The sequence below is a fragment of the Juglans regia genome, chromosome 16 (genome assembly GCF_001411555.2).
Source record: "Juglans regia cultivar Chandler chromosome 16, Walnut 2.0, whole genome shotgun sequence".
Classification (NCBI taxonomy): Eukaryota; Viridiplantae; Streptophyta; class Magnoliopsida; order Fagales; family Juglandaceae; genus Juglans; species Juglans regia.
The window spans coordinates 25398358-25423240 of record NC_049916.1 but is presented as its reverse complement, the minus strand read 5'-3'; the positions used below and the strand labels follow the sequence as shown (position 1 = coordinate 25423240).

The 24883-nt window shown below is 39.3% G+C and overlaps 4 protein-coding genes across 6 annotated transcripts; 1 reads left to right on the top strand and 3 right to left on the bottom strand.

The window, feature by feature from the left end:
- Window positions 1–403: 403 nt before the first annotated feature.
- Window positions 404–1748, top strand: LOC109003288 (histone-lysine N-methyltransferase SUVR3-like). Its single transcript, XM_018981372.2, has one exon. It carries the CDS (start codon window positions 520–522, stop codon window positions 1576–1578), a length of 1059 nt encoding a protein of 352 aa, XP_018836917.2. The 5' UTR covers window positions 404–519; the 3' UTR covers window positions 1579–1748.
- Window positions 1749–1880: 132 nt separating this feature from the next.
- Window positions 1881–5702, bottom strand: LOC109003309 (cytochrome c biogenesis protein CCS1, chloroplastic). The gene is made up of 8 exons (XM_018981402.2): window positions 5160–5702; window positions 4481–4700; window positions 4279–4390; window positions 3779–4051; window positions 3182–3447; window positions 2878–3034; window positions 2698–2781; window positions 1881–2353 (listed from the first exon to the last, which is right to left on the bottom strand). Exons 1-8 carry the CDS (start codon window positions 5578–5580, stop codon window positions 2198–2200), a joined length of 1689 nt encoding a protein of 562 aa, XP_018836947.1. The 5' UTR covers window positions 5581–5702; the 3' UTR covers window positions 1881–2197.
- A 1487-nt stretch (window positions 5703–7189) lies between these two features.
- Window positions 7190–10065, bottom strand: LOC109003290 (UPF0496 protein At4g34320-like). Of its 2 annotated transcripts, none has more exons than XM_018981374.2 (2): window positions 8915–9124; window positions 7190–8668 (listed from the first exon to the last, which is right to left on the bottom strand). In XM_018981374.2, exon 2 carries the CDS (start codon window positions 8519–8521, stop codon window positions 7400–7402), a length of 1122 nt encoding a protein of 373 aa, XP_018836919.1. In that variant the 5' UTR covers window positions 8522–8668; window positions 8915–9124; the 3' UTR covers window positions 7190–7399. The 2 variants fall into 2 exon arrangements, with proteins under 2 accessions (XP_018836919.1, XP_035542310.1); XM_035686417.1 differs by lacking the exon at window positions 8915–9124 and adding an exon at window positions 9998–10065 and having other exon boundaries at window positions 7274–8668.
- Window positions 10066–11262: 1197 nt separating this feature from the next.
- Window positions 11263–24717, bottom strand: LOC109003308 (dolichyl-diphosphooligosaccharide--protein glycosyltransferase 48 kDa subunit-like). Of its 2 annotated transcripts, none has more exons than XM_035686412.1 (14): window positions 24299–24717; window positions 23840–23976; window positions 23545–23670; window positions 22827–22880; window positions 22585–22698; window positions 19652–19707; window positions 19505–19546; window positions 18904–18940; window positions 13266–13304; window positions 13126–13197; window positions 12900–13025; window positions 12683–12787; window positions 12059–12142; window positions 11263–11573 (listed from the first exon to the last, which is right to left on the bottom strand). In XM_035686412.1, exons 1-14 carry the CDS (start codon window positions 24564–24566, stop codon window positions 11526–11528), a joined length of 1308 nt encoding a protein of 435 aa, XP_035542305.1. In that variant the 5' UTR covers window positions 24567–24717; the 3' UTR covers window positions 11263–11525. The 2 variants fall into 2 exon arrangements, with proteins under 2 accessions (XP_035542305.1, XP_035542304.1); XM_035686411.1 differs by having other exon boundaries at window positions 13266–13311; window positions 18911–18940.
- Window positions 24718–24883: the final 166 nt, after the last annotated feature.

Sequence of the window (24883 nt, the reverse complement as noted above, 5' to 3'; positions counted from 1 at the left end):
TAAATCGTCTCCATCTCAAAAATTGTGTAAAATAAAAAAGAGGAAGTTTTGATGCAGGTAAAAATTCTAGACATAAGCTGAAATATGAAAATACTCCTGTGATCTTTTAAGAATTGGTATATTAAAAATTTTTATCAAGATTATAATCGATGTGTGCATAATATAATATAATGGGCGGTTTCAAAATATCTATTTAGAAGCATATCCATTATTAATATACCTTTTATTTTTTAGATTTTTATAATAAAAAAGATCCACACCTATGTCTGTAATTAAGATAATTTTGTCTACCAAGAATTCTCTTTATTTAATTTAATATAATATAACTATCTTGCCTTAAAAAAAAAAAAAAAAAAATTATACGTGTTTAACTAGTGTGTGACACGTTATTCCTGTTTGGATAACCAAAAAAGGATGGAGAATTCTTCTTTTCAGGTCAGGAGAGATTTGGTCATTTAACGCACGGACCTGTCCGCCAGAAACGAGAGAGTCAGAGACAGTCACTCTCGATCCATCTCCATGGGGCCGCTAGGAACCAGGAAACGCTGCGAAGCCAACCAACACCAGAGACTAGAAGAAGAGCCTAACCCAGCTGGATCTTTCCTCCAATGCTTCGAGCTAGTCCTCCCATGGCTAACCCCACAAGAACTATCCCATGTTTCTCTGACCTCCAAATCCCTATATCACATCTCCAAATCCATCACTCTCCGCCGATCCTCCGACGCTTCCAGATCCTTCGAGAACCTCCCCATCCCATTCCACAACACGGTTGATAATCACCCTTATGCCTACTTCATCTACACCCCTTCACAGATTCTCCCTTCATTTTCATTGCAATTCCAGCGCCAAGCTTGGGGCTTGGGGTTTACTGCGAGACCCAACAACGCGATCTGTCGACTCCCTGTGGAACGGCTGGTCTTGGTAGACGATTCGGGTAAGAGTGTATCCGGGTGTGATTGCAAGAGGTGTGGGGACCAAGTTGGGTGTCCGTGTATTGGTTTCGATGGGTTGGATGTGGCGAGCGAATGCGGACCAAGTTGCGAGTGCGGGTTGGAGTGTGGGAATCGGTCGACTCAGAGAGGGGTTTCGTTGCGCTTGAAGATCGTGAGGGATAGGAGAAAAGGCTGGGGTTTGTATGCTGACCAATTCATCGAGGAAGGCCGGTTTGTATGCGAGTATGCGGGTGAAGTTTTGACTACCAAAGAGGCAACCAATCGGCAACAAAAGTATGATGGACTCGCATCATCATCAAGTGACCATTTTACTTCTGCTCTCTTGGTTTTGAGGGAGCATCTTCCATCTGGAAAGGCATGTTTGAGAATTAACATCGATGCCACGAGAGTAGGAAATGTTGCGCGATTCATCAACCATTCATGTGATGGTGGTAATTTATCCACAAAACTGGTGAGAAGCTCGGGAGCTTTGCTGCCTCGCCTTTGCTTCTTTTCTTCAAGAGAAATACAAGAAAATGAAGAGCTTACTTTTAGCTATGGTGAAATCAGGCTAAGGTCTAATGGTTTGCAGTGTTTTTGTGGTAGCTCTTGTTGCTTTGGAACATTGCCTTCCGAACAAACTTAAATCATTAGTTTCCTTTCACTGAAAGATTGTTTCTTTTTATGCTGAAAGGTCTCCCCAGTGACCCAATGACCGGTTGGAATTGCCCATTTGGTTCTTTTTTTCCCCTGTTTTGTATTTTCTTTATTCAGACCCTCAGGATTGATTAAAGGATGGAGAAAATTTTGCTTTTATGTGGCACGAGATTCTGAGATTGTGTAAATCGTTTTATTCTGATGAAAAATGCATGCTTGCATGCATATTGTTTTGGCATCTCAAAAAAATATGTAACAACCCTGGCAGAGAAAGACTGGTAGTACAAAATCTTGTGACTTAGGGCCTTGGATCCTGGCTAAGTCACTTAAAATATAACTTCTTACGATATTCAAGGATGTCGGTTACAAAGAGTCCGAGAGAATTATCATCAGGAAAAATAATAATAATTCAAATTACAAGATCGATAAATATTCAGTTTGTTTATTAGCTTTCTGTATACCTCTACCTCAGCCCCTGCTTGCATTTGCTTATATTTATCCACGGCATTGGTAGCCTCTGTTTGCATTTACTGCTTATCTTTAGCTTCCTCCCTTTGTTGTTTTTGCTTAGTTCTATCCAAATCCACCGTATTTTCTTCAATAATAACCTAGCCACTAATTCTGTCAGCTTCCTTGGAAAGAGATGACTCAACTATTTCAGGAACCTGATCAAGCAAGCGATTCATCTCCTCTGGAAATTCAGCCTTTGCCCGATTAGTTTTTCCTCCAACAGTAACGGTTGTTCCATCTTGTACGGCCCAAATCTTTTGATTGCTCAGGGAAGAATATATTATCACATGAGCGAGCATAAATAAACTGGAAGCCATTGTTGACTCTACAAGTTCTTAGTTAATAAGCATTTGTGCATCTTTACATTAGAAAAGTTACAATGCAGGGCATATGATTTAATAGTGTTTATTACCTTTTAAGTCCAGACCTGCATTCTTTAGTACTAAAGGCATCATTTTCAGATGTGAAGTGAATGCAAATAATATGCGTGGCCAGCTCAACATGACCAGATATAACATCATTAAGAACCTAGACAGAAATTATTGAGGGTTGTGATTACATGCAGAGCCAATCTCTATCGAGTAAAAATAAATTTTACCTGTGAATGAGATAGATAGCTGATGCAAGTAGTGAGCATTAGAGCACCGAATCCAGCATAAACAATTGGCACCCCAGGGTCGGTCTGAGATGAAACCACGAATAGTTACAACACAAACAAAAATAAGCAGTAAAGGAAAATCCTACGTGGTTTAGTACCAGAGTTATTTTGAGTCATCACCTTCAACTCAAGGCCACTGCTGCCTATTGCATCTACGATAATAATTCTTGTACCATCTATGTCAATTGGGAGCTTCGAGCTTGGGCGTCGAACTCCGGAAAATTTTCCTTCCTGATCGTATAGTACAATGGATTGTAGATCACGAGCAAGCATTGATCTGGATTTCCAGTGAAATGGGGAAAAAAAGAAATTAGACTGAAGGGAAAATACTGAAAAGGGAAAAAAGCATGGCTCTGCTCACAACGTGCATGCATTCCCTTAGCGTTGGTAGGATTAACATATTCATTAATAGAGAAATACATACATTCCCTTTACATTAGGAGATTCAGAATCTCCTACTGGTAAGAAGGTCCCATAAAGCTTCTTGTCTCCATTGACCTTTAGAGGTGCCATAGCCAGATTAAAAGGTCCTTCATCGTCCTTGAGTATTTGGAGTGCAGAAATACTCCAATCTGTCTGGTATATAGTAAATCCGCCATACCTTAAAGGATCATTTACGCTAATGGTTTTCCTTGTTACCTCTTTCCCATCAAGATCAAACAGTGAAAGATCAGTGTGAAACTGTGACACCTATAAAGCCAGAGAAAAGAAATCATAGAGAGAGGAGATGTCATCACTACAAGATTGCTGAAGGAACATTATACATACTACATAATAAAGCTTTAAGGCTCCATCACAATAAGAGTGATGAGCGCCCACTAACCCACATCCTTTGCGTTAAAGACATTCTGGAAATTCCCACTGAAATACATAGTGATTGTAAAAACAACAGATAATCACTTATAGGAGATCTCCAGGAAGCCTTTGATCAAATGATTTATACGAGGAACTATTAAAACTTGCAGCATGTTATTTTCCCCTGTATGGATTATTACTGATGCAAAACAAAATTGATATCTACCTCTCCACTGTCATAGTAATCCATGTAGAATCTGTTGACATGAACCTCGGTATTGAAAGCTTCGGTTGGAGTAGATAGAAACCCACTTGGGCCTAAGACATCTCCAACAACAAAATTCAGCCCCTGCGGAACCGTGACCGAACCTCTGAAGCTCCCAGTTGCACTAAGAGTTCCACCAGCCATTATCAGCAGCATTGCTAAATGTACTCCAATAGGGGCAAATCGACCAGCAAGCCCCTTAAAGGCATATAAGGACGGTCCTTTTAAGAAAACCTACAGCAACCAAACATTGGATTGTATGCAGGGTATTGCAAATAAAAGGTATTCTAGAACTTCACATCCTGTCCTGGTAAATGCAAGTCTACCAAAAAGAACATGCATGAACTCTTGTACCTACACACAATGGGGATGAATGTATGGAATAGAATAACTTGCACCAGAATTAAAAGCAAAAGTGAACAAGATTAAGGAAACGAACCAAGCAATCATAAGAGTATTACCTCATATCCTGATCCCATCAGAAGAACACCTAAATCTTGAACCTTTGCTCGGGGCAGAATGTCTGAATATTCCTGCTTGCGGATAGCCTCGGCCGAGTCCATAAAATTCCATCTGCATATTTCAATGAAGTTTCGAGATTGAAAAAGTGTCCCCATTCCTAGCCAAAGAGGATACAACTTTGAGAATTTGATTCAATCAGACCTTCTTGCAATCTTAACCAGGGGGATCTGTGTTGTGTAAGTGCAGGCCATGAGTGACGCACCCAGCAGAGCCAATGTTCCAAGAAAAATGGGAGACGAGTACATGTGGTCAAACCCAAGGGTGAGAATCCATCTCCAAGTGAAAAATCCCAATACAGGACTTTCTTCAGGGAACTTTTGAAAGTAGAAGCCTGGAGCTTCACCTTGATCAATAACAGTACCTGCAGAAGCATTGGATACAGACAAGACCCGTTTTTAACTATAATGCATAAGCTCACTATTTCAGATAGTACTAGCAAGTAGCAATATAAGAAGGCAAAGCAATATGATAAAGGGGCCATCTCTTTTTGCCCTAAAATATCATTTGCAAAATCCAGGCATTTTAAAGGTTTGTGTACGCATGAAGCTGGAAAGTATGAAAGCACATAGTTTCTGGTCGTGGACCAAATTTACAGCCACAAAATGCAATATTTACGCAATCGTCAATTTATACAGACACCAAGTATACAGTCACAAAATGGCATCCTTTAAGCGATCATCAATTTATATAGACAAAAATTGAAGGAAATGGAAGAATTTTTCTAAGCTTTTAAACACGGTGTATATACCCCAACCGTACTCAATTTCCAAAAATATAAAAAATGGAATCAAAAGAAGAAGATGATTTAGACACAACATACCCAGGGCCATTAGCCCCGCAACAGTGGACATTTCTCCAATAGCCAAAGGCAGATTAGACAAAATCGCCAGAACCTTTCTGGGAAACTTCTTCACGAACCCCATCGCACCACCTCCACGCCCTGACTTTACTGGAGCCTTCCCATTTCCGGTACCTTTACCGCCTTCCTCTCCCAGCGGCGGCGCCACCTCAGATAGCACAATCTTCTTGGATATGCTCTTGTCATTGTTCGTGATATCTTGAGGGGTCTTCAGCTTGCAAGCGAAGGTGAAAGAGAAATTTTTTGAACGGTGGCGACTCCGAGTTTTGACACCGCATGGGATAAGTTCGGGTTTGAAGGTGGACCGAAGAAGATGGGATTCGCGGAAAAGGGACTTGGATAGAGGTGGGTTTGTGGTTGTGGTGAGGTTTAAAGCCTCCATTGTGGTGGAGATAAGGGAACTGAGTGTCTCACAGTTTCATAACTGAACTGTGAGCCATAACGTCCATGGCTGTTCAGTTTATCCAACAAGCAGATTTTTTTTCTCCTTTTTTTTTCCCCTCATTGTTATCAACCAACCATATATCCGGAGCAAAGTTTGGCGCGACGCTTCGTTTTGCCAGGTGACGTGTACTTGATATAGAAACGATTTTCTAACGTCTCATCTTATTATTATAATTTTTTTTATTTTTTATATTAAATATAATAAATAATTTAAATTTTTTAAATCTTAAAATAATAAAAATATTAAAAAATAATATTTTATTTAACTTTTATTTAAAACCATCTCATTATTTAAATAAAAGCTCAAATAATATTATATAATCAATACAAATTTTAAATTTATAAACTTTGCGTTGATTTTCTATAAAAAAAATAGATTCCATTATAAAAAATGTAAAAAATTCAATTTTTTTAATTGAGTCTATTTCCTTACAAAAATATTGTGCAAACGAAGCCTTGAAACTCATTCTTAACAACATTCGTTTCACATAAATTTTAAATTTATCTAATTTTTTTTAAAAAAAGTGCATGATCGTACTGTTGAAATGATTTCCTCTACCTAAACTTCTATCATGTTTGTCAAAGTCTCTCATGTTTTTTAACCAATCATCAGTTACGAATCCAAAAAAAGTATCTTTTGATTTTACAAGACGTTTTTGCATAAACATTTTGCTATGAATTTCATTCATTTTCGTTTATAATTGCAATCATGAACCCATGAACTGTCTTTGTTTATGATGGTCATAGGGAAACATATATCAATTAGACACTACACTACTCTCTCCACTTCACCATACTTTCACCACCCCCGTAACGTAAAATAAAAAGCGCACACTTCGGAAATGTGCAAGTTTTAGGTACATTTCTATTGTCCTATAATGGCACAACCTTCGAGCCCCATGTTGTGTGTTGCAAACTATTCAATCACACACGAGTTTTATGTCATTCTACGGAATTGTTGATGATTTTATTCAATAATAATTCAAAGATATGGTACAATAACTGTACAAAGATTTAATATAATATATAGTAAACCTTAATTAGTAGGTTGAGTCGGATTAAGAGCCAAAAACGAATAAAAAATAAATTTAACGAATATTGGTTTATCAAACCATGCCACTACAGACACAACCAGACTCCACGCATAGAAGCTCAACAGTTCTTAGGTATGTAGGACATATCATTATGGATTAGTTTTGTTTAAATAATAAGTTGATCTCAATTCATCTCATCTAATCATTATAACTTTTCGAAACTTCTAAATAAAATATAATAAATAATTTAGTCTTTTTAAATTTCAAAACAAAAAATATATTAAAAAATTATATTCTAACAATATTTTATTCAATTTTCAACTATATCTCATCTCAACTTATCTCATTATCCAAGTTTATATAGTTCTCTTTTTTGTTTTTTTTGGTCCAATTACATTCACAGATATGAATATAGAAGCAAGAAATTGACACAAAATCTGTGATGCTGCATTCAATGACAAGATCGAAAGATAATGTACCGTCCAAAAAGATCAAACTAGATATAATTAAATTGATCCCTAAACATGTAGATCAAGTGAAATTTAATACCAATCTTACACTATATATATATTCTTAAACAGGAATCCAATAGCCTGGATTCATGAAACAGTCTTAAGAATCAAGGAATGTCATCAATATCATCATAATAAACCATAAATATAAATAAATTTTCTGACATAAATTAGTTAATTTTCAATCATTGTATCGTGTCATGATCATGTTTTAGTTGTTGGGATGTTTTATGATCCTCTGCAGAACCACAGTTCTTGCCCTCCGGATGTCCCGGCTGCAAGTATCAGCTTGCACCCCCAACTCCTCAACATTTTTCATGAACATTCCCAGCTTCTTTTTAATATCTTCTATTGCAATCTTCACAGCTTCTTTCTCAATGGCAAATCCTGCGCGCTGCAAGAGTGACTCAATCTCAATTTCCAACCTGTCAATGAGAACCCGGATGTTGTCCAAGTCCTTAATGGCAATATAGGTACCAACTTGCATGGAGCTAATTATTTCCTTCTGTCCTTTCAAAGCGTTTTCATAGTTTTTCCACAAGGATTCAATCCACTTTCCCATTGAACCCACAGGGATAGAAGTAGCAGCAGCCAATGCTGCTGCAAGTGGAGGAGCAGCCATGGCTGCCGCCACAACTGAGCAAATCAACGCAGCAGCAAATGTAGCAACAAATATCATACTTGAAACCTTCCTCCAAACATTAATGTACTTAAGCTTCTTATCGAGCTTGATCTTACGGTGTTGCAACTTCTCGAGCATGAGTATCTGCTGCCTATATACAGCCTCGAAGATTTGGAAGAATTCTGTAGTGAAAGGGTCCCCAGCTGCCTTGAAGTTCTTCAACTCCTGCAATGTCCTCACGTACCCACTTCCTCCCACTTCTGTTTCCTCATCAAAGTTTTGAAGCGCGACAAGAATGAGCAATTGGTTGTCCCGAACTCGGTTCAGGCACTTCTCTAATGTCGTACAGAAATCTAGAGTCTGCAAACTATTCTCGAAGTACTCCTCGACGAGCTCGAACAGTTCTTGATTCTTCCATATATCTTTCTTGCATTCCAATATGACTTTAACAACCTCCTGGTTCATCTCCAACAGACATTCCGTGACTTCTCTCAGAGAATCAAATGAAAGGGCTCGCACTTCCACTCCCACCGCAAGAGTGTTGATGACCTGATTCGTACGCGTTTGGAGGGTGGCGTCGAAGGACTGCAGGTCTGCGTCGAGCCTGCAAGCGTCTTCGTAAGAGGTGAAATCATTTTTGTACCGTAAATTGGAATTGAGATTGATAGCGGAGGAAGTTTCAGGGGCCTTCTTGCTCATATGGCCTCCCATGGCTTTGATTCTTGGATCTAAAGCAAGCAAGAAATGAACAGAACCAGATTCAATTCAGAATCCTTGCCGGTCCTTGAGTTTGCTTTTGAAGATCCTGTGTTTATCCTCGGAAACAACAAATTAACTCGATTTTCTTCTTTGCTGGAGCTGGCAATTAATTAAACATCAATGGAGAAACCATGAATAAAACCAAACAAATTATTGGCCAAGAGAGAAAATGAGAACCAAATTTCTGGGTGCAGATTTCCTAGAAGAAAACAAATACGTGATGAACAAAATGCAATCCCATGCAGCTTTAATTCCCAGCTAATAGTTAGAATAAATAAACCTAGCTATGAGAACATGAAACCCAGTGCAACCAACATTAAAAAGAGAAAAAGAAAAAAGAAAAACCTTAAATCTTTGTATGCATGACTTTCATACTTGGCAAACTCGATCGCCACAAACGAAAGTTCCGAGGGTTTTCTCAAGATTATGAAACCGACCAGAAAGTACGTAATAGACCCAGAAAAGGAGATAGAACTAATAGGAACCTCCGCAAGTAATCAAATTGTAGAAGAATCTTAGAACCGATAAAGAAAAAGGATGAGATAAGAGACGGGTACTTTTGTTTAAAAGAAGGAAAGTAATATAAACTAACTAGGAAGGTGATTGAGAAGTTAAGGTAAATGAAGAGCGCTTCATTATAAGAGAAAGGAAAAATCTAATTGTAACTGTTGAGGATGAAGATATGTGTAGGATGGTGGGGTGTAGGAGATCTGAGAATAGCTTGCACGCATTAGATAAATTAATGAGAGAGAGAGAGAGAGAGAGAGAGAGAAGGGAAAGTTTGAAATCGCAAAGCAACTGTTACCAAAGAGAAGGGAAATCAGCTGGAAACCAAAAGAGTGCAAGGCGGCAGAGGCTTCTGCCTGAAGACTGCGGTAGTGATGACATGATATATGGAAGAATACAAACAAATGTCATTGATCGGAGAAAAACAAATTAAGGTATTAATGAATGAATTGTTGAGGAAGTCAACCAGCTTGGAAAGGATATTTTATTCCATCCTATGCATTTTGGGTACGTATATTTTCATTTGAATAATAATTTTGATTTATTTTTTTATAATTTTCATGGATAATCTTGAAGTTTCCTCATAAAGCATTTAAATGCACGCAAAGATATACGAGGAGTACCGTTTATAAGGAACACTACTTGTTGGGAAGCCAATACCAAAATATTAAAAACATGTCAATTACCTCAAGGCCAGAGGCTTTCTCTATTTTGAAAATGGATTTTCATGACATTTTCAGGGATCAACTATCCAAACCACACCTAAATTTTCCAAAATCCTTTGTAGATACACACACCTTTAAGATCCAACATGTTTTTCACTTGAAACTGAGACTTAAATCGTCGAACATCAAACCCCTAGAAAAAGTAGAACATACACATGACACATACGATTACGATGGTATTTGTCAGTCAACATACCCCCGATTGCATGCAGTTCTTCTTGAATCGAAGCAATTAACTTGTGAAGTAGTGATCAGCAGATCAACTCTCAGCCTAGTAGACGGAATAGAACAGTAGTTTCGCAGCGTATATATATATATATATATATATATATATATATATCTATTAATTTTAAACTAATCTTGGAATTCAAATGATGACTTGGTGCCTAAGTTTCAATTGCCCCATTTGCGGAACGGCATGTAAAAAGTATATATGTATGGCCTACTTCATAACTGTATTTTCTTACATGCATTTCTCATCTCCTTCCTTTTCTTTTCCCTTAAATTCTTTTTCCTTTATCAGAAGCTTGGAAATTATTCATTTTCTGAAAATCTACCACGTTCGGTTATATATCAGAATTTTTCTGAACTGCATAGAAATTTCCAACAGAATTTTTTAATTCTCATCTGATTAAAAAAAAAAAAAAAAACCCAATTCATAAATCATTTTTTATTTTTTATCAGTGATTTTGATTGGTATAAATTTATCATTATTATTATTTTTTTCTAAACAAGAGCGAAAACGAATTATTGACAGAACGAAAAGTTGATTACTTTAAGAACCAGATAGATAGATAGATAGATAGATGAAAGCTCAATATGGAATGGCCCTCTTTTCTACTTTTGTCAATTCTAAATAAACGCCTTCCAACTTTGAATCAAGATTTGCGACTTCAGAATCATTGTTCATGCAATGAAACCGAAACACCATGCCCATTGCCTTAGGAATCCAAGAAAAAGTATCCAGCTGGCTGCTAGCACAGCACTAAAACAGCTGGTATTCTCCATATATAGGAGAGATTATACCGCCTGACATTTGAAATATTTCATAATAATGTTAATATTAATAAAATCATTTGTAAATAGTTATAAAATAATTTAAATTAAGATATTTTATCAAGTTATAAAAAAATAGAGAACAAATTGAATTAAAATATTATAAAATTAAAATTTTATTTGAATATGATTTTTGTTTGTTTAAAATTTTGTATTAATTTTTGTATTTTCTTTTGTAGTTTGTAAAAATTGTAATAATTAGGTAATAATTAAATGAAAGAGTTAAAAATTAAAAATAAAAAATAAAAAATGTTTTACTTTTAAGTGATATTTGGAAAGGACATTGTTAAAATTGATTTTGAGAATTTCTATCTCCTCTCATTCACTAAATGTACCAAAAAAAAAAAAAAAAAACATCTGAATCAATAACGAAATATAATGAAAAAGCGAAAAGCCTAAAAAATAAAAACTATCTGAATCACTCATATAGCCAGAATGATTGGGCCGGGGTCTTCATGCTGCAAATAATTTCAGTTCTTTTTTTTTTTTTAAATCATGTGATGTATCTAATGGCAAGTGCCTTTCCTTTAAGCAACAAACGAAGTGGCGTATCCATAATAGAATAAGAATTCTAATTGATTAAATACCTAAAACAAAATTTCCGAACCAAAAATGGGTCTCTTAACCCCAATCGTATATGGTCTCTCGCCTATCCAAAGATTCTACAGCTATTTGTTGAATAGGTGGACAGCAGTGAACATGAAAAACCCTGCCATCTGCAACAACATTTATTTTTAAAGTTATCATATATTATAATTAGTATACAAATCCAAAATTGTAACAGCAATCCCTGAAGCAATCCCCGAACCACAATGAATTAGGAACTCCTAATTAATGGTTTCTGGCTAATGACGGTGAACGCAACAGGAACTAGGTTTCGAAGAATCGCATAATTAGCCAAGTTCTGAGTAAAATTTTCACAAATGGGAAAAAATAAAACAAACTGCAGAGCCCAATTTAACCCAGTCCTTTCTAAAAGGAGCAAAATGGAATTACAACAATGCCAACCTAGAGTACCATAGCATTGGTATGAGAAAAAACACCCCAGCAGGCGGACACGCAGAATCCTAACTTACCCCCCACCCAAAAAAAAAACCCGAGAAAAATAAAGGAAAATTTGGAAAATAAATAAATGAAAAGGTAAGTTGCTTAAAACTATACATAGACAAGATTGATGAGAGAGAGAGTGTGAGTTTCATACCATTGAAAATGCCGCCCCATAATAAGGATAAGCTGCTGGTATAAATCTTTCATATTCATTGTGCCTATAAGGCCGGACTGGAATCTGTATTTCAAAAATTACAACAAATACATGGGAAAAAAGGTGCTTCTAAATTGTAACAGAATATCACACTAGCAAGCATTATCATGTGAAGAAGACAAAGATTATGCTCCTGATTTTGTATCATTTTTAAGTATTTACCAAGACCCATAGTTATCATCAAATTCTTAGCAAAACGGTAATGTAGGACGTATTAAAACTGAAAACTGGAATATCAAGGGATGGCACCTCAAAACTAACAAGTCAAATGGAGGTAACAAGATCTATTTCACTCGAACATGTGACTGGTTTCATTAGCAGCAAACAGCATCAAATACACTCGGTTAGCCATGCTTACTTTCAAATTTCATAGTAGGACCCATTGCTTTAGCGAGTCATCTTACATACAGTTCTGTGTAATAATACTACTGTCCCTCTTTTTTACAGAGCCCAACTTGTAAGAATACTAAGCTCCTACATGCAACCCATGTGCTTGGGCTATGCCTATTGATATTATCAATTAAATTTATGATTACCTCTAAATAACTCAAGTACATTATATACCTGCTTTGACAGGGACAAGCTTGTATATCCAAGCCTTTGGTACTCAAGCTTGAACTGAAAAACCCCATAAACATCAGGAACCTTGAATGCCGTAAAATAATGACCCTGCAAGAGTACAAAATTACAAATAGAGGTGCTCATTCAGGCCAAAAAAAAAGACTTCAAACAAACTCGGCCACCGAAATCACAAGCAACTCATGACTAATTATTAGAGTACCTTCTTGTCAGTTGATAAAGTCTTCAGAACATAGGGACTCATCATGTAAAACTGCACCTGAACATCATCAGCTACAAACGGTTCCCAACTTCTACCAGACCACTCGAAAATCTCAACAGAATATTCCTGTTCAATAGATACAAATTGTAAGTAGACACAAAACCCTTTTTTAATAATCTTAGTTTATGTATCCTAAAACTACATTGAAATCTAAAAGTAAAATTACCAAGTCATCATTGATCCTATACATGGCAGGTTCATTAGCCTCCCCCGCTTTATGGTGTTGTACATTCACAGCCTATTGATCAAAACACATCTTAAGGAAGAGTTAAATAATAAACATAAGTACTACAATAAGATGCCGACCTTGAGATGCCCTCTTTCATGGAAAACCCATTTACTAAGTTCAGTCCTTCTAGCTTAGAGTTGATGGAGCGCTGATGAGACTAAGGGATACTCGTATGCATTGCATCTTTGATGTTAGTGCAAATCCCATCCTCCTTCGAGAAAGCTGCTGGAGAGAAGCCACATTCAAAACTTTATCTATACTCTAGACTTCTGTCTAGGATTCAATTAGCTGAACTTTTCAAGCCCTCCACGTCTCTCCTCTCTTTGATACAATTATCCGAAATGAATACATTTATACACGTCTGTCAAGTTGTTTAGCTATAGAGTCAAAGGTTTTTGAGGTGAGAAGACTTGGGGATAGGGTGTCCATTACTGAGAAAGGATGGAAAGGTGTGAGTTGCATATGGTTGGGTTTAGAGACTATCAGTTGGTTGGCTAACTCACTGGAGGCGTGTTTGAAGGCTGAGAACAAAGGCTTCTACTCAGCTCGACGGGAAGGCGACAGAGGCCTTACAGCCCAGCGTTGCTCTAACTCTCGTGGCTCATATATGGCTTTGGCTGTGTATGGGGGGGGAGGACGCAGGAGCTACATTCTCATACCTGAAGACAAGGCAGGAATGGGGTGGAGGAAGATGGTGGCAGTGTTGAAGGACATAGGCAGAGTAGGTGTCCAGGGAAGAAACCCATCGCCTGAGAGGGTGAAAACTTGGCCATCCAAGTCGTACAAGGAGGCACTGGAGGTGCCTCGAACTGTGCAGCTCAATGTGATGGGAGACTTGCAAAAGGGATTAACTCCCTTTTCGGCAGAAACACAGTGTGGAGTAGGTGATGGCAGAGGGGTGATGGGACTAAAAGAAGGAAAATTTCTGAAGGAGTTACGTGAAGTGCAGGAATCGTTGGGGGAGCTAACTAATAGAGTTGGGGAGTTGATACGGTGCGTTGAGGGTTATGGATTGGAAGGAGTGGGCTCGGGTTGCCATTTGGGCCTTGGGGACACGGATGGTGGGCCTAAGGGGAAGGGCCAAGTGTTGTATACTGAAACCCAGCCCAAGAGGGCACGGCAGGGAGGCCCTTTCTGGAGGAAGAAGATGCAGGCCGCAGGTGGCCCGTCGATGAGTGGGCCTGAGCCACCGTCGCCGGAAACGACGCAGTCAACTCCGTCGAAGGTTGCAGAGGCCACGTTGGACGTTGCATCGCCGGCGGGTACAGAACCAGAGCAAGTAGAAGAGATGTACGACGGCCTCTGTGCTCACGATGGCCCGAATACTGCACAGAATGTCACGATGAAGAGTATCGGCGCACAGACTAAGTCGACGACGTCAGAGGAGCCGTTTGCGAGCAGCGACAAGACCATAGGAGGTTCGGAACTTATACGTGATGTTGCTCTGGCTACTGTGTTCGAGCCTAAGTCTTCGAACCAGACACAGACAGTCCCGATGACGTGGTTGGAGCTTGCGGAACCAGTCACAGGTTGTCCCGATGAAGTGGTTGAATCAGACGCAACTATGGGTGGGTCAAGACTCACTATCTTGGCGGGAGCAGATTCTGTCGCTGGAAAGGAGATGAGTACCAGTCAGCTGAGCATTTATGGGGACTCTGTGGGTGGAGAAGAGGAGGAGATGGGTAGCCCGTCACCCTTACAGATGCTCCCACCTCATATCGCACCTCGAGCTTCAGATTGGGTACTAAAAAAAGTAGAGGAGCTTCATGGTTGGGTGGGGATTTCATGTGAAGGGTACGAAGACCAATTCATGGCTCTCTTAGTAGCCATGGAAGCTGGTCGTTCTACGGTACTGAAGTCGGCTGCTAAAAAGGAGAGAGAATTGAAAAGATTGCAATGCTCCATTAATTATGATAATAAGGAGGGAACCTCGGGAAGAGATAGAGCAAAAGGGAGGGACGTCTATATTGTTAATGAAGCCTAAAATCTTATCTTGGAACGTGAGAGGGATCAATGACATGAATAAACGACTACTTATTAGGTCCCTTCTCCGTAGTTGGAAAGTAGACGTTGTTTGCCTACAAGAAACTAAACTGGCACTTATTTCTCTTCGTACTATCAGGAGTTTGTGGGGCGGTATGCATGTGGGATGGCTGTACTTACCGTCCAATGGAGCTTCCGGGGGCATACTAGTTATGTGGGACAAACGAGTGGTGGAAAAAATGGAAGATTGCGTGGGGGATTATGTGGTGGCTTGCTCGTTTAAGAACATAAGGGATGGTTATCAGTGGGCTTTTGCAGGCGTCTATGGTCCTAATCTTGACCGGTCTCGAAGGCTACTATGGGATGAGTTGGCCGGTATTAACAGTTTATGGGACTTACCTTGGTGTATTGGAGGTGATTTTAACGTCACCCGTTTCCCGAGCGAGAGATCAGGTGGCTCGGGTTTCAACTCATCAATGGTAGATTTTTCTAACTTCATTTCCGAACAGAATTTACTAGATATTCCTCTTGCAGGTGGTTCCTTCACCTGGTCTAGCAATCGAGAACTTCCATCTTGGTCGAGGATAGATAGATTTTTAATCTCTCCGGAATGGGAGGCACAATATCCAGATCTCATTCAGAAGAGACTTCCCAGGTTGTATTCAGATCATTTCCCCATTCTTGTGAATTGTGGGGGCATCAGAAGAGGCCCAAGGCATTTCAAATTTGAGAACATGTGGTTGAAGTCGGAGGGTTTTCTGGACAGAATAAGACAATGGTGGTCTTCTTACCATTTTAATGGTAACGCTAGCTATAAAATGGCTTGCAAGTTAAAGTCTTTGAAAAAGGACCTGAAGGAGTGGAATATACAAGAGTTTGGTAATGTGGACAGTCAGAAATCTGTTCTAATGGAGGAGCTTAAGAACATGGAGGGTGTGGAAGAGGAGAGGGTTTGCACTGAATCCGAGCGGGCCCGCAAATCCCAAGTGATTGCGGAAATTGAACGGTTGTCTCTTTTGGAAGAAATATCGTGGCGTCAAAAATCACGAGCTTTATGGTTAAAGGAAGGGGATAGATGCACCAAGTTTTTTCACCAAGTGGCCAACTCACATAGGCGGTACAATGCTATAGATACTTTGTTGATAGATGGGGCGGTCTCTTCCAACCATACCGAAATTTCAGACCACATTGTCAATTACTATGATAAGTTATTTTCGGAACAATTTGGGTGGAGACCAAGACTCGACGGGTTGGTGTTTGATGTTCTTGACCCGCAGGTTGCGGAACGACTCGAGAGGCCATTTGATGAGGTAGAGGTCAGGTCGGTGATTAAAGGTATGGCGGGTGATAAAGCCCCAGGTCCCGATGGCTTCTCCATGGCGTTCTTCCAGACATGTTGGGATGTGCTTAAAGATGATATTATGGAGGTTTTTCATGAATTTCATAGAAGTGGGCGTTTTGAGAGAAGCCTTAATAGTACATTCTTAGCACTCATTCCTAAAAAGCCCGGAGCTGTAGAAGTGAAAGATTTTCGTCCCATTAGTTTGGTGGGTGGGCTATACAAAATTTTATCCAAAGTATTGGCGAACAGAATGAGTAAGGTGATGGAAGGCTTGATTTCGAAGCCTCAAAATGCATTTGTTCAAGGTAGGCAAATCCTTGACTCGGTGCTTATAGCCAACGAATGTCTGGAGAGTCGTATTAAATCAGGAGAGCCGGGACTCCTTTGTAAGTTAGACATGGAGAAAGCTTACGATCACGTCAACTGGAGTTTCTTAATTTATATGTTGGAAAGATGCGGCTTTGGCTCTAAATGGTGTTCCTGGATCCTTCATTGTATTTCCACGCCTTGTTTCTCTGTTTTGGTGAATGGCACATCCAAAGGTTTTTTTAAGAGCTCTCGAGGTTTGCGACAAGGAGACCCTCTTTCTCCTCTTCTCTTTGTTTTTGTGATGGAAGCTTTTAGCAAGATGATTTTAGGGGCGGTAGAGGGAGGATTCATATCAGGATTCTCAGTGGGAGAGGCAAGTTCAGGTTTGCTTAACATCACTCACCTTTTGTTTGCCGATGATACACTAATCTTTTGTGAGGCCAGACGGGAGCAAATCCGAGCTTTGAGAGCTCTTTTATTATGCTTTGAAGCTGTGTCAGGCTTGAAGGTGAACTTGGCTAAATCAGAGGTAGTACCAGTGGGACATGTACCCAATGTGGAGAGTCTGGCATCCATCTTGGAGGGTAAGATAACTCAGCTGCCCATGAAATATCTTGGTCTTCCATTAGGCGCGGCGTTCAAAACGAAATCTATTTGGGATGTTGTAATAGAAAAAATGGAGAGGAAACTAGCTGGTTGGAAGAGGATGTACTTATCTAAAGGGGGCCGGGTGACTCTCATAAAAAGCACTCTGTCTAACTTACCAACATATTTCCTTTCCTTATTTCCGCTCCCTGCTAAGGTGGCTCATCGCATGGAGAAAATTCAACGTGATTTCCTATGGGGAGGGATCAAAGATGAGTTTAAATTTCACTTGGTGAAATGGGCCACAATTTGTTCCCCTATCAAGGAAGGAGGTTTGGGTATACGGAATTTGAGAACTTTCAATCAAGCCTTGCTTGGCAAATGGTTATGGAGATATCACCAAGAACGGGATGCCTTGTGGCGAACCGTTATTGCGTTGAAGCATGGGGAATCTTGGGGAGGGTGGTGTTCTAATGCAGTGAGTGGACCTCATGGAGTTGGGCTTTGGAAACACATTAGAAGAGGGTGGGACACATATGCAACGCTTACTTGCTTCAAAGTCGGCAACGGATCTAAGGTAAAGTTTTGGCATGACTTATGGTGTGGTGATCGGGCACTCAAGGATGTTTATCCACAAGTTTATAGCCTAGCAAGAAGGAAAGAAGCTTCTATCGCAGATCTGATTATCTCTTCCCATGGCTCTTCCCAATGGAACCTCACTTTTCATAGAGATGCACAAGATTGGGAGATGGACGACCTTTCGGCCTTTTTTGATTTTGTGTATTCCACTAGTGTGTCGGGGGAAGGAGAAGACAAGTTATGTTGGCGTCCATCTAAGAAGGGAGTGTTCACGGCTCGCTCTTTCTACCATTCCTTAAACTTGCACAACTCAATCCCGTTCCCATGGAAAAGCATTTGGAAGACAAAGGCACCGCTAAAGGCAGCTTTTTTTGTATGGACAGCATCTTTGGGGAAGATTCTTACCATAGATAACCTAAGGAAACGTGGCATTATCGCTATAAATTGGTGTTACATGTGTAAGAAGAGTGGTGAGTCCGTTGACCATCTATTACTACATTGTGAGGTTGCCATGTCTTTATGGACAGATGTCTTAGCACGGGTGGGGTTAGCGTGGGTGATGCCGGAAAGGGTGTCTGATTTTCTAGCCTCTTGGGGAGGTATTAGGGGCAACACTCAAATTGCATCCATATGGAAGATGCTACCTATTTGTCTATGGTGGTGCATTTGGAGGGAGCGGAATGCAAGATGCTTTGAAGATCAAGAAAGATCAATGGAAGAGCTTAGAATTCTGTTTTTCAATACTTTACTCCATTGGTCGATTGTAATTGATTTTCATGGCAGGTCTTTTCATGAGTTTCTTGTATCTCTAAGATAGACATTGTGAACGTGTTCATGTATATGTCCCGTGTACTTGGACACTCTATGTCTCCCTTTTGATCAATAAAAATCTGTTTACCGATCAAAAAAAAACTAAGTTCAGTCAAAAACTGCTCATTACCCGATTTCTCATATCTGTTACATCAAAATAATAATAATAACAATAATCAGTCTTGTTTTCGAAAGGCAGATGAACTGCAGATCATACAGAATATGCATAAAGTATAAACACAGACATATTTAAGAACATCCTAGTTCTCTTGCAAGTTTGCAACAAAAATAATTATTCCCATTATACTGCGGGAAAAGACATCCAGATTCAGAGAGAGAGGGAGAGAGGCGCTCATTTTCTACATCATCAACAAAATGACAATTTGCATTTTAATCATGGCAAATAAACCTGTCTACAATATCTTAATATGCACCAACAGCTCTATCAGTATTTGTAAAGAGTGTTATTACTATAATAGGCTGCAAATTATCCATATTTCTATTTTTTATTACACACTAATTGCTGAATTCTCAATAAATTCATGTGCAAGGTCAATGACACCCTTCAATTTTTAAGTCAAACATGTCAAAAGTATCATTAACCATAGGATGGAAAAGATAGTTGGGACATTTGGATCCTAGCAATTCAAAACTGTCTGATATAGATACAGCCTTTCACAAAACAATTGCAAGTAAAAGTTTTCTCACTTAGTTGGACTCCCAGCCTTCCGCACTCCAGATCTGAAGAATCTGAAAGCAAAGCCAACAATTATCAACAGGCGGCATATAACAAGAAAAACTTTTTTGATAATCATACAACAAGAAAAACTTGTTCACCTAGCGACTAGTACATACCGATTACTGAACATACTTAATGAACCAGAGATCAAAATCCGAGCATTGTTTCTAGCCTGCAACAAACAAGAGCCAAACCTGTTTAGATGTTATGAAAATATCCTTTGCATTAACACTTTCAATTAAAAGCTATCAAAAAAACCTGTTATGTTATTGCAAGCAAAAAGCTTTCATCTACGTCCAAAATCAGACACACACAAGTCCCACTCCATCAGAAGTCATTAAAAAAACCAAATTTGGCAACTTTATAAACAAATAAACATGTCCAAAGGTAATATCTAGCAGTAAGGACGAGGAACCCACAGATTGCTTCTTACAAACATTCTTGTGTGATCACAAAGCCACTTCAAGTAAAGAAAGCTTCTTTTTTTTTTGATCGGTAAACAAATTTTTATTGATCAAAAGGAAGACAAAGAGTGTCCAAGTACAGCTTCTTTTTTTTTTTTGATAAGTAAAAATATTATATTTATACATCAAAATGAGTAGCCAAGTACACTAAATGTATACAAGAGAACACATTGCCCACAATAGAAAAACCCCTAATAACCCAAAAAGCCAGTGAAAAACAACCCAAAATGCACCAAGCCCAACCACAACCCCTTGCTTCCCGTAGAACTAAAACTCTACCCAAAAACCCCACCCCAACCCCTTGTTTCCCGTCTTCACAATGCCCTCCCTTTAGGCTTTCCTCTAGTTGAGCTACCGCCCTTAGCGTCGTAGTTGATTGTCGAAAAAAGACGTTGTAACTCCCTACTTTTCTTGAAACTTGATTTAGTTTCAAGTGCGCGGTTTGCCTCAATCGCAATAATTAGTTCTTTAAATTGATCTTCACATCCTCCATGTGAAATTCCCACAAACTTCTGAATCTCGTTAACTTTAGGCAGAATCCAATCCGCTATTGGAGGAAGAGAGACCAGGGGAGCCACAATATCCCCTAACACAGTATCCAATTGCACTCCTGACTCTAGACATTCCTTTACACAAGGCACCAACACCAAATCCATATTCAAATCCCGTACCTCTTCAGCAACTCCATTGGTTCTCTTCAATGGTATGACATCAAGTTCCTTCACCTTTGGTGACCCTTTATGTGCAACTTCAGTTGGTCCCTTCACCAATGGTATGACACTATTTTCCTTCAACTCTAACGAGGGAGCCATAGTTTCTTCAGGTACAGAAGTCACCTGAGGCGAATGACATTCCAATACAGATGTCTCTACGCCAATACCTGACGTAGAACCCACTTCAAATAACCCAGACTTCCTTTTGACCCACCATACTCTTCTGGATTTGGTTATAGGAACAAGACCAAATCAGTTTTCCGTTTTCCTTTATCTGAGTTTAAAGGATTCGGGCCTATCTTAATCTTGTTTCTTACAACCCTGTTGCCTCCAGCTGAAAGCAAGTCTATTTTCGTAAACAAAAAAGTTATCACTGCCTTCAATTAGACAAGTTGAGTTTCCATCTCCTTTAAAGAATTATGCATCGCAACAAGCTGGTTCTGAGGTGTGATCTGCAAACCACTTTCACCAATCCCTTCACTATGAACCCGAAGCATGACCCATCTTCAGAACTGTTGTATATGATCGCCTCGCCATCGTGGATGTACTTGGGTCTTTATGATTCACCTCCAAGTTGATGTTCTCATTCTTCTTTTGGCTTTCCTTCTTTGACCCATTAGCAAAAAACATATCTGCAGCTCTGCGTAATTTTGTAGCAAATTTCTCCCAACCCAGACCTTCATACCCTTCAAGAATGACTACAACACTCTGCCGGCCTCCTCCACCATATTCGATGACCACTAGAGACCTACCATGCTCGTTGGAGCATCGTTGAGCCATGAATGTTTTGTTTCCTTCGCGCAAGTGTTTTGTGAAATCTAAATTTCTACCGGCCTGTAATACTGCTTCCACCATAGCCATCAGCCATTCTATACCACTACGACCAATCATTACAAATCTCCAAACACTTATACTCCTCTCCACAATTTTTAAGGAATACCTCCATGTTTCTAGCAAAAGCTCAAAAGCCTTCGATTCCACCCAAAAGCGCACCAGCTGACCCATACTAATATCAAACCTTCGACTTCAGATGCAGGGGCATCCCAAGCTGCATGTCTTCATTCTGTCGAGAAAAAGCAATGCGCAAAGGAGGCTGGGAAAACAGATGCCCCTAACCTGAGTTAACGAAGGACACAGAGTTGTCGAAGAATGACTGACGTCGGAGGCCCACAATGTGGTAGCCGAAGTCCGTTGAAACAATATGTAACGGTAGCTAATGCAAAGGCTTAGGTCGCAGTTCGTTGGACGAGGTTATGGAAGAGCAGCAGAAAACTCCCAGTCGCTGAATACGGACCGACGTCGGAGGCCCCACAACAGAGTCACCTGGGTCTGTCATTCAGGTCTGTGGCGGTGTCGAAGTGCAGGGCGACAATTTGACACCTCCGACAAAGAAGAAAAGCGAAATAGCCAGTTCGCCAACGAGGACACCTCGTTTGTGATGAAGGTGCGGTGTCACTCTTTGGTCGATGGTGGGTGGGGGTGGCAGCGAGATAGGAGGGTTAGGGTTTTCTCTCGGCTCACTGTTCACCCTCGGGTCTTAGGGCTTCATACGGAGAGAAAATCACTTCATAGTATGATTTAGCAAGTGACATCTCCAAAGCAGAAAATTCCTAAGGAAGGCTTCTATGGACTGTATCTTAAGCCTAATGCATCACAAAGAGATGTCTTTACAAAAGCACTGAATGAGAAATGACATCATGAGATTTCTGTGAAACTCTACAAAACATTGATAAATTTCGTTTGACAGGGTGAATCTATATTGTATAGAAATCATATATAAAACAAGATACCATAAAAAGCAGTAAGGAACTTATCGAGACAAATAATTGAGTAAGTGGGTAGAAGACAATCAAGATTTGAGTGCCAACATACCTGCAGGATAGAAACTAAAGAGATTGCAGATCCAGTGAGTGATGGAGGATTTGACAGCTTGGAATTCGGATTAGCAGAATATGCTGAAGGAGAAGCGGAGAGAACTTTCAGCACCTAAAATGCAAAGGAGAATAAGAAATTGAAAAGAAGGCGGCAAATTATATGAGCAATTAAAATTGGTATATATATACGCATTTACTTATCTTAGTTGTTGAAAAGCATATGAGAGGGAGACATCTTACTAGGTTGTTGGTAGGACTTAAAGAATGGCCAATTCCTTGGAAAAGTACAGGAGCCTGTCACAAGTTTATCAAAACAGCATAAAAGAAAGTGAGTTTGCATTTTCTTTATCGGTAGAAATGAGTTTGCAATATTCATAACCAAAATGATATAAGTGGTAGGTCAATGGCTGAAAAGTCACATTAAAATTGAGTCAATTCCTGTTATTAAATGTAGTGACATCGGAAACCAATGGGTTATCGAAATTCAATGCTGAGGATGTAGGCTTGTCATAGCAAAAACTATTGAAGTGCTAAGCAGAAAAAACAAGACTACAAATTATTGAAGATGGAGAGAGGTGCAAAATTATCCATTTTGGATGTAGGCTTGTCATAGCAAAAACTATTGAAGTGCTAAGCAGAAAAAACAAGACTACAAATTATTGAAGATGGATAGAGGTGCAAAATTATCCATTTTGAAAAATACAAATAACCTAGAGCTAATAATTTTTTTTTTTTTTTTGTAAGTAAGAAATATTTATTGAAAGGCACAAGGCTCAATCCAAATAACATGAAGTATACAAGAGGGAGACGACAAGAGCTAAAAACTTAAAAGAACTCAAAACACTTTAAAGAGACAGTAGATGATTCATTGAAATACTTGTAGAGACTGTGATCAACGCATCGTTGTGTTAAATCTAACAGGGTGACTAATATTGACAGACTCAGAGCTTGTACTTGCCTCAATTTTCTTGCTTCCCAAAATTACATTGGACTCGATGAAATCATCACCAGCAAGCAAGGTATGATCTCCATCAGTTTCTGAAACTGCATATTTGGTGTGATCAGTAACCAAAGCTGCCGGGTCCTGTACCCAAAATTATTTTAAATAAACGGAAAGGCAACCTAGATATTGAGAAATCAAATTTTCATAAAATAAACAAAGTAAACCACCAAGAGACACAAAAAGTGTCGGAATCAAAATCTAGATTAAAGACTACTCTGGGTTGGGATAAATGCTAATAGCGAATACACACCTCATCAAAATCAACTCCACACTCGGTGGAAATTTCTCTGATTAGATCAGATGCATTGGTGTCAGCCGCGACAATTAAATCATGACCGGAATCAACAAAATCCAGAATCGCAGTCAAATCAATGGATCCTCCAAAGCCTACAAATTTGATGCGACAGGTTTGAGAAAATACAAACTAAATTATAGGCATGTGCATTTGCAATCCTCCATCAATAATCAAATAGAAGCATTGAAAAAAACAAATCACAAATTAACCTCAAGTCGCTATTATTGAAGCAGTAACCGTGTTTGGTTGCTGAGACAAATGTAAGGAAAAAATCTAAAGAAAAAGACCAACCAATACCAATGCAACACCATTTCCCTGAGTTGAGCTAATGGGATTCAAAACTTCACGTATATTTCATAATTTTCTAATAAACTGAACAGATTAGAAATGAAATTAAGCAAAACACTAACTTACGCTCGGTCGTAGGGCAAAACAAGATCAAGCCGTCATACAGGTACTGGCCATAACGTTGTAGACCGATCTTCGGGTCATCGGAGAGTTTGAAATCGAGCTCGAACCCGCGGGACTGGAGGGACTTGAAGTAAAGCGAGTGCGAGGATTTGAGGGCGAGGTCGTCGAACAAGACGAGGACTCGGCGACTCGAAGGGTTTTCGGGAGAGAAGGAGGTGCAGAGAAATGGGAGAAGAGGGATTAGTGTTAAGAAGAGGTGGAGCTTTGACATGTTTTAGGGTTTTGGCCGGGGCAATGGGAAGGAGGGAGGAATGAGTGTGCTACCGAGATTGACGTTTTGAACTTCTGGAGTCTGAAGTCTGAAGAAAGAAAATTGGAGGAGGTGGATATTTTGGAAGGAAAATGGTGGCCCTTTCGCTAGTCTTTTTTTTTAAACAAGCTATTATTGTATTTGTATTTTCTTTTAAATATTTAAAAATATTTAAAAAAAAAATGCAATTACACTATAAATCCGTCCAGCAATAACTGCAAAGTAGCAGGGTCCATTTTGTAAAGGAAAATAATCCATTACAATTCTATATAAAATGA

Bases quoted from the DNA above. Each gene is read 5' to 3' on its own strand.
- LOC109003309 (XM_018981402.2), bottom strand. From the start codon at position 5,580: ATGGAGGCTTTAAACCTCACCACAACCACAAACCCACCTCTATCCAAG. The intron at 3,448-3,778 runs GTAGATATCAAT...CTGGCTTTATAG, and splicing joins ATTACTATGACAGTGGAGAG to GTGTCACAGTTTCACACTGA. The intron at 2,782-2,877 runs GTGATGACTCAA...GTTTCATCTCAG, and splicing joins GCAGTGGCCTTGAGTTGAAG to ACCGACCCTGGGGTGCCAAT.
- LOC109003290 (XM_035686417.1), bottom strand. From the start codon at position 8,521: ATGGGAGGCCATATGAGCAAGAAGGCCCCTGAAACTTCCTCCGCTATC.
- LOC109003308 (XM_035686412.1), bottom strand. From the start codon at position 24,566: ATGTCAAAGCTCCACCTCTTCTTAACACTAATCCCTCTTCTCCCATTT. The intron at 13,026-13,125 runs GTAATTTTACTT...TCTATTGAACAG, and splicing joins ATAGGATCAATGATGACTTG to GAATATTCTGTTGAGATTTT. The intron at 11,574-12,058 runs GTATGAAACTCA...ATGTTGTTGCAG, and splicing joins ATGGGGCGGCATTTTCAATG to ATGGCAGGGTTTTTCATGTT.
- LOC109003288 (XM_018981372.2), top strand. From the start codon at position 520: ATGGGGCCGCTAGGAACCAGGAAACGCTGCGAAGCCAACCAACACCAG.